This window comes from Myxocyprinus asiaticus, chromosome 41, assembly GCF_019703515.2.
Source record: "Myxocyprinus asiaticus isolate MX2 ecotype Aquarium Trade chromosome 41, UBuf_Myxa_2, whole genome shotgun sequence".
Taxonomy (NCBI): Eukaryota; Metazoa; Chordata; class Actinopteri; order Cypriniformes; family Catostomidae; genus Myxocyprinus; species Myxocyprinus asiaticus.
The window spans coordinates 12,152,613-12,161,580 of record NC_059384.1 but is presented as its reverse complement, the minus strand read 5'-3'; the positions used below and the strand labels follow the sequence as shown (position 1 = coordinate 12,161,580).

At 39.9% G+C, this 8,968-nt stretch overlaps 2 protein-coding genes across 2 annotated transcripts; one reads left to right on the top strand and one right to left on the bottom strand.

Moving 5' to 3' along the window:
- The first annotated feature begins 243 nt into the window (after positions 1 to 243).
- LOC127431630 (adiponectin-like) lies at positions 244 to 3,294 on the top strand. The gene is made up of 3 exons (XM_051682156.1): positions 244 to 326; positions 1,241 to 1,474; positions 1,728 to 3,294. The coding sequence occupies exons 2-3, from the start codon at positions 1,246 to 1,248 to the stop codon at positions 2,285 to 2,287; spliced, it is 789 nt and encodes a 262-aa protein (XP_051538116.1). The 5' UTR covers positions 244 to 326; positions 1,241 to 1,245; the 3' UTR covers positions 2,288 to 3,294.
- An 815-nt stretch (positions 3,295 to 4,109) lies between these two features.
- On the bottom strand, positions 4,110 to 8,968 carry LOC127431622 (uncharacterized). Its single transcript, XM_051682149.1, has 4 exons — positions 8,896 to 8,968; positions 7,477 to 7,521; positions 7,169 to 7,296; positions 4,110 to 5,615 (listed from the first exon to the last, which is right to left on the bottom strand). The coding sequence occupies exons 1-4, from the start codon at positions 8,966 to 8,968 to the stop codon at positions 4,110 to 4,112; spliced, it is 1,752 nt and encodes a 583-aa protein (XP_051538109.1).

Genomic DNA, 8,968 nt, shown 5'->3' with positions numbered 1-8,968 from the left:
ATTCAGTTCTCATATCAGAACCATACAATGGCCCTTAGATTCACACCAAATATGAATTCAGGCAAATGGAATGAATCAACTTAATGGCTAATACATTGCCCAGACAATTATTGTTCTAACTCATACACTATCTTATCTGCTCAATGTGAGAGTGTGACTGTGACCATTAGGTTGTTTAATCCCAACAGCTGCTTTGCATGTCCAGTAAGATATTTTTAGGGGTGGTTAGAAGAAACAGACACACAAGCTTCCAAAAACACAACAGGACAACAGCTCAAGCTATCACTCTACACAAAGGATTGTAATGACACGCTTTGGATAAACAGGTAGGCCAAAAAATAGTTTTCTACTCTTAATACTCCCCATAGAATTTTTTAATGTGGAATAATTTGTCCATCTTTACATTTTCTAAAATAATTTAAAGGGATAGTTCACAAAAAAATTACAATTCTCCTATCCTTTGCTCACCCTCATGCCATCCCAGATGTGTATGACTTTCTCTTTTTTTTTATGAATACAAACAAAGATTTTTAGAAGAATATTTCTAATATCCATACAATGCAAGTGAATAGCGACCAGAACTCCAAAAGTCATAAAGTCAGCATAAAGGTAATCCTATAAGACTCCAGTGGTTTAATCCATGTCTTCTGAAGTGATACAGTTGGTTTTGGGTGATGGAACTCCTTTTTCACTGTACATCTTGTCACTGGAGTCTCTAGGCATGATCATTTATAGTCTCAAACGATTCAAGCTCGATTATACTTCCTATTGCTTGATGCATGCGCAGAGCGCTAGAAGACGCTATAGGAAGTGTAATCGAGCTTTAAATTATGTTCGCCAAGGAGACTGCTGTCAAGATATAGAGTGAAAAAGGAGTTATATTTTGGTCTGTTCTTACACAAAACCAAATGGAATGCTTCAGAAGACATTCATTTAACCACTGGAGTCTTATGGATTAACTTTATAATGATGTTATCTCCTTTTTGGAGCTTTTGGAGTTCTGGTCACCATTTACTGGCATTGTATGGACCTACAGAGCTGAGATATTATACTAAAAATCTTTATTTGTGTTCAGCAGAAGAAAGTCATACACATATGGGATGACATGGGGGTGAGTAAAGCATTTTCATTTTAGGGTGACAACTCTTTAAGAGAAGCAGTTGTTGACCAGAATCTTATTTAATGTGATTCCTTGTACTTTTAATGACATTGTTAAAAGAAATGTGCGCTTTTTGAACAGATCACATGGCTCTTGCAGTAATATCTAAATGGATAGCTGTGCTTTATGTGGTAATAATGGCAGCCAGACTGGGCATCTCTGAGAAGGAGGACATGGAGCTAACTGAGCCAGACAGCAGGGAGCCCTGTGCCCGCTGGATGAGGGGTGTTTCTGGCACCCCTGGGTTTGATGGCATCCCTGGGCGGGATGGACGGGATGGACGTGAGGGCAAGAAGGGAGATATTGGAGACCCAGGTAATTCATTTGCAGACATTTAACGTTATATTGCACAAATGCAGTGGCCCAAAAAATATTTGGACACTAAAGTAACACTTAATGCATGAATGTCTTTAAACAACAAAAATACGTAAAAAAAAAAAAAAAAATTGAATTTTATTTATTTGTTATCATACAGTACGCATTTCAGGAGCAACACAAGAGTGGATGCTTCTCAGTTTTTCAGTTTTTACTTAAAAAAGAATCTTAATCTGACCTTTTCATTGTGAAGGCACCAAAGGGCCGAATGGAGAGCCTGGTGAGCTAGGAGCTGAGGGATCTGCAGGGAAAAGAGGTTTTCCTGGAAACCCAGGTCTGAAAGGAGAGCGTGGAGAGAGTTCCTTCCCCTACCACTCAGCTTTTAGCATGGGACTCACAGGGCAAATCAGCTCCACCAGAGGAGGTCCCATCCGCTTTACCAAGACCTTTTACAATGAGCAGCACAACTATGATGTAATATCTGGAAAGTTTCGCTGCTCTATTCCTGGGATCTACTACTTCACGTATCACCTTACCATCAATGGGAAGGAGACCAAGGTAGCCATGTTCCAAAATGGCCGGACTGTGACTTTCACACTTGACCAGTTCCACAATGGAAATCTGGATCAGGCCTCAGGAGGGGCGATTTTAAATTTAGCAGCTGGAGATGAGGTTTGGTTACAGCTGTATGATGAGGGTGCAGACATATTTGATGCAGAGATTTACGCTGATAACAACAACGACTCCACTTTCACTGGCTTCCTTTTGACTCCTAAAATCCTAAGCAGCCCATTTGATAACCGCAGACGCTGAAACATACCTCTTGCTCTTGTCAATTTATATCTGTATCCATATCCTTAAAGGTTTAATACAGCAAGCAAAGGTTATTTACAGTGTGTTTAGGTTTTTTGTGCAGTCATCACTTAATGAAACAGCGTTTAAATTAAACCAATGCTGAAAAGATCAGCACTGCTGATCGCCAGCATATGTTGTGTTTTGGAAATTCATGCAGGTCTAATCTGTTATTATCAAAGGGACACACCATCTTTTTGAAAGTTGAAGTTAAGCTTATGTTGTCTCTGTTTACATCTTCTCTATCCATTAATTACACTTTAATTTCAGATTCAAAGATCAGATGTTATCACAGGGAGTCCTTGGGTTCAGTTGGCAGTCAAGACATCTTACACCTAAGCCAACTGGCTTCCTCCCAGTACAGCAGTTGGTGTGCAGTTTAGCATGCTTCATCCTCTGAGATATTTATAATCAATGGTCAAGGTCAGTCTATATACCAACACTCTCAGCAATGACCTGATAATTATGTTATGTTATTATATCATCCTATTGAATGTTTGTATTTATTAAAATGTATTAAAAGTATTCTTAGTCTAGTGGAGGTACAGTATATGTGTCACCACTTTCTAGGACTATGCTAGAAGTTGGAAAACACACCATTTTTAGGGTTTTAAAGGGGTAGTTCACCTAAAAAATAAAAATTCTGTCATCATTTACCCAACCATATGACTTTCTTTTTTCCATAAAAACACAAAAAGAGATGTTAGGCAGAATGTTGTCTTAGTCAACTTTTAACTGTATTGTATGGGGGGGAGGAAATCAAATGAAAGTCAATGGTGAATAAGGCTAATATTTTGCCTAACATCTCTGTTTGTGTTCCACAGAAGAAAAGTCAGTTTAGTGATTTTAAGAAATCATGCAAATTGATTGTCACACTGACACAGACACAGTTAAGATTGTGTTTATATGCTAATTTGGTGCAGAAAATGTCATCATGTTTTCACTGACATTGTGAATAAAGTTGAAAAAGTGGCATAATTAATTAGATTGTAGGTTTGGATTGCTCTGTTAATGATAACCTGTTCATAAACTGTCTGCTATAGTGCAAACATAATGTTGAAATAACGGAGTTGTATTAAATGTAGAAATAATTAGTTTGTTGAAATAGCCAGTTTGTTACTTATAACAAATATCCAAAAACAGCTCAAGATCATTAAAGCTTTTATTTGAAACATTTAAAGAAAAAAAAAAGACAAATAATTTGCAAACAAATTACAAAGTAACACTAAGCAATTAAAAAAAATTTTTTTTTACAAAAAGCAAAGGTCCAGAAGTTCATCAAATATTCATTTGTAGGGAGATCGCTAGGTAAATCTAAAGAGGAAAAATGCCAAAGATGGGAGAGGTGGTCATGATTACACTACATTCAAGTAGACAATTCACCTCTTAAACACTATATTTGGTTTTTTCACAAAGATATGAAGAGCTATTTCACATACTCCTCCATCGAAAGGGCATTGGAAAAGTATTAAGCTCTCTCCCTGTCTGAAAGTCAATCTCCTAAAGGCACTGCCACACACAGTCAAGTTACATGGGCCAATGGAATCAGCAAAATGTCACAAGAACCAAAGAAATAATTTCCTATGCAAGTGCTATGAGACTCTAGAGCTAAGAAATACAGAAAACATGAAATTACATGTGAGCAAACCAAACTGTGTCTTTACATGTTATGGCAGTTGGCGTGTGCATCTTTTCTATTAGCGTGCATTTCAATATTTATCTACAACCCACACTGTGTCCTGTTCTACAGTTCTAGGCATTCTACATTGTTGTCATGGGTTACTTATTTCTTTCTGTAGTCTCCTGTGTAGGCACGGTGGTCATCCTGGCCAGGATACCGGTCACCGTACCCTCTCAGGACATCCTGAAAACTAGCTGCTCCTAGCTCCTGGGGGCCATATCCAGCATATGGATCCTCCTGCCCACTCATGTAGGGGTCGTATTGCTGCTGGTCGTAGCCTGGGGTCTCAGAGTAGGATTCCTCTCGATGTTGGGGGACCTCCTCATGGCGGGCTTGCTCATCACGGTGCTCCTGGGTTGGCTGATGCTCCTCTTGAGGTGAAGGACTGGCAAATTCGGCCGCCTCAGGCTCATAGCGGCGTAAACGGCAATTTCTGTCATACTCTGGGTCGCAGTGAGGGTCAGGCTCAATCACCCCATTTCTGGTTCCGTCGGCATTTAAGTGGGGCTCATAGGCTTCGGTAGGGTAGGATGGCTTTCTGTGCGTACCAGAGCGGGGCTCATTTTGGGAACCCAATGGGTAACACTCTTCATCATAGCCAATGAAGCAGTCATACCCCTCTTTGGTCTTGCCTCTGGGTCCCAGAGGATGTTGGGGTTCCTCCGGTTGGTGCCTTGGGGGCTTGAGTTGGGTGGGCAGGCGTCTACGCATATCAGCACCAGCAGAAGCATCACGGAACATGGTGTAAGGTTCGTGACGAGAGCTGGGTGGTGCACGCATGGCGCCGGCTTCTGAGGTGGGCTCATCCTTTGCATTTTGAGGGGCCCAGCTGGCAAACCTTGTGGCTGTCAGAGGGTTGCAGTTGTCATCGTAGAGAGGGTTGCAAGGTCTGTCCGAGGTGGGTGGAGAAGATGGGGCTTCCAGGTTCTGGGCAGAGGCCAGAGCAGCAGCATGAGCACAGTATGGGTCAACACGGGGGTCACAATGTGGATAACTCTGGTACAGACCAGATGGTGCCTTTTGGACCAGGTGGGGGACACAGTGAGGTTCAATCTTAGGGTCACAGCCAAGATGGGCATAGGATGGGCCCAGGGCAGCAGCAGGCTTGTATCCGTAAGCAGCACGCAGGTGGTACTGCAGACACTCAACGTCCTCAGCATCACAGATGCGCAACAGCTCGGCCCTTTGCTGAGCTGACAGGAAGGGCTGCACCAATTGGGAATAATAGTAGTTGCCAGAACGTGGATCCTTCACCACAGGGGTGTGGAGGTAGGCTGGGGCTTTCACTGGAGCAGGGGCAGGGGCAGGAGCTGCAGCTTTGACAGGCGCTGGGGCCGGGGCCAGGTATGGATAATACGAATATCCCATTGAATATAAGCAGTGTGGATCTCTGTAAGGGTCACAAGACTTAACTGGAGCAGGCACTGGTGGCTCAGCTTTGGGTTTGGGCCTGCCGGTATAGGAGGCCACACAGTTTGGGTCATCAGACTCAGCGCAAGATTTGTAGATGTCGCCGAGATGTTGCAGGTTCACTTTGTAGGAGCGCCGTGCCTCTGCCCGATTCTTGTTCTGCAAGTATGCCAGATAGACGCGATCCAACTGTGCAACCTGAGAGAACAATGAATGATCTTGATTCTGTATTTTGATTATGCAAGCACCACAAAACACAAGTACCCTTAAAAGGAACAGTTCACCCAAAAAAAAATTTAAAAATTAAAAAAAAATTCAGATTGAATTTACTCACCCTCATGCCATCTTTTCTGAAGGATGAATGGTTTGTTTTTGTCCAAATAATGTAAGTCAATGGGTTCCAAAACTTAGTTTCAATCTCCAAAAAGGACATAAAGGCAGCATAAGTATAATCCATTTGACTCAAGTGGTTTAATCCATAGCTTCTGAAACGATATGATAGCTTTGGGTGATAAAGCAAAAATTCAATCCTTATTGACCAAAATGCTTCCCTTCCGCCCAGCTCTCCAATGCATGTTCATGTGAGAAACGCATTCACGCATTCTCGCGCTTGACACATGCACATTTGCAAGTTTTTGCAAGAACTGACGTGTGCGTGATACAACCGTAAGTTCTCAGTGTCAAGTGTGAGTTGTGTAAATGAGCTTCTCTAATGAGCATGCAGTGGAGAGCTGGGTGGAAGTGAAGATTTTTGGTACATATGGACTGAATTTTGCTTTGTTTTTCACCCAAAGCTATCATATCGATTCAAAAGATATGGATTAAACCAATCGAGTTATATGTATTATTCTTATGCTGCTTTTGTCCTTTTTGGATTTTGAAAGGTTTGGACCCCACTGACTTCCATTGCATGGACAAAAACAAATCATTCATTCTTTTAAAAGATCTTCTTTTGTGTTTCTCAGAAGAAAGTCATACAAGTTTTTGATGGCATGAGGCCAAGTAAACCATGAGAGAATTTTCATTTTTCGGTGAACTATTCCTTTAATCGAGGCATACACCTCATCCTTATAAGATTAAGCCTCAAATTACAGTTTGGGGTCTCAAAGACCCTGATGGCATTTTATTAACTAAAAAAAAAAAAGTTAATAAACTTGTCCTGTTTGAGCTGATTTTAAACAAAATTACAAATTAATAACATATTTCAAACGTCCTTCATGAAAAATGTAACATTACTTCTGTTTGGGGTCTCTGGAACTCTAGTTATAAAACATAAATAAATGCAATTAATTTTCACATGTGTACACACTGTATAAGTAAACTGGCTTTTAGTTATTGATTTCTTTTATTCAATTTTCTGTGAGTTTTGCTGGTTTCAGATTGTCCCCATATAGATGAGACTCTAGAGCTAAGAAATAACAACGTTATGAGAATGAATGCCAGTCACATTTCTGAAAAGTGTGTGCTCACTTAGTGATACAACTGAGGTTTAAAGATTTAATAATATCTGCCAACTGTGTTTCAATTAGATCAGAGGAACATATTACAAATTTGAAGGAAAAATAAGAAGCTGATTTTGAAAGTCCAACAATTTTTACATATATATCATTGGAGTCTCTGGAATCCCAAACATAAACACAGTAATGTAACATCTGAAATGTCTCAACGACAGAGGGTTAAGCTATGGTCACTTGTTATAGGACCTGCGGGGGCATTGTATTTGCTGTTTGGGTCATAATTGCTGTACTCACTCCTTCTTGATTCCCAGTATCTGTGAAGTATTTGTACCAACCCCAGAAGTCAGAGTGCTGCTTGTACCAACTGATGTTTCTCCTGTTGCGAATTAGTCTCGTCGGGCCTGCCTCGTCATTGCTTCCATCTATGAAAAATTGTTACTTTACTGTGCAAACCTTATATTCACACAGATTATAGCTATAACAATGTGCTTGAAAAGTTGTAAAACACGCAAATTATTATGTTGCTGTTTGGAGCTTGTTTGGATTCCTGGATTGAGACTTTAGAAAGACACTGATGGAACAGGAGCATAAGCCATACTTACCATCTCCTTTTAAACGCTGGGCTACAGGGCCAGCCAGCAGAAACCCTGTTATACAAAAAAGGGTAGAGGTGGAGGAAATTAGGGGGTCCAGGTCTCAACCAGATGTTGCATTTGTCAAAGACAGAGCACAAAATGCTTACAGACAGTTATGACCCAATGGGCTGAGGGTAGCAGGATGCAGTTTTACAAGTTTGGGTGGGAAGGGAAGGTGGTAATATAAAGGGTATTGTAGGAAATTAATCTTCAAACAGTGCACATCAGCACTTTGATGCATGGCAGCAGGGGGCTGCAATAACTAGGTCCCGCTAAAAGCAAAACCAATAAAATCTACTAAGGAAAAGCATACCTACAGGTGAACCTTATTATCCTAGCATTGCAGGGAAAATGGATGAACCAGCAATTTTCCACCATACGTTTCTGAAGGTGATGTTTGTCTCTGCTAAAAAGTGGGTTTTGGATATGTCGTATTTAATGTGAGGATACTGAACAGAAGATCTTAGTGTGTTGACCATTGTGAGGGAGGTAAAGGAAATGTTGCTCTTTATCAGCATATTTATTTTTATGAGATTGTAAAAGTGCTGGCACATTTGGAAACTGGGGTATTTGAGTTTTGCTGACAGCCATTAATTATTTTACCAGTTACAAAGTAAAAGCAAAGGCCTGGCGCCCAGAAACCAGAAACAGTCAGATGATACAAAGGGGCTTCTGACAGATCTGGAATTTTATCATAGAACTGCTAAAGAGTTATGAATATATTATATTACTCTTTAGCAGTTCAATGATAAAATTACAGATCTGTCAGAATTATACACACTACCGGTCAAAAGTTTTGAAACACGACTGAAATGTTTCTCATGATCTTAAAAATCTTTTGATCTGAAGGTGTATGCTTAAATGTTTGAAATTAGTTTTGTAGACAAAAATATAATTGTGCCAACATATTAATTTATTTCATTATAAAACTCAAATTTAATTAAAAAAAAAAAAATGTTTTTTGAAATTGATGACTTGGACCAAATAATAAAGAAAAGCAGCCAATAAGTGCCCAACATAGATGGGAATTCCTTAAATACTGTTTAAAAAGCATCCCAGGGTGATACCTCAAGAAGTTGGTTGAGAAAACGTCAAGAGTACATGTCTGCAAATTCTAGACAAAGGGTGACTACTTTGAAGATGCTAAAATATAACACAGTTTTGATTTATTTTGGATTTTGTTTAGTCACAACATAATTCCCATAGTTCCATTTATGTTATTCCATAGTGTTGAGGACTTCACTATTATTCTAAAATGTGAAGAAGAAAAAAATTATAATAAAGAATGAGTAAGAGTTTCAAAACATAATTATGTAAATACAAAAACTGTCAGGGAAACTGTAGAGCAGGTTGAATCATCATGAAAAAGTTACTTCAAAATTTTACCAGGTAATAACAGTGTTGCTAGCAGCACTCCAGTGAACACATGGAAGAGGGAAAATCCCCTCAAACGAGCCAT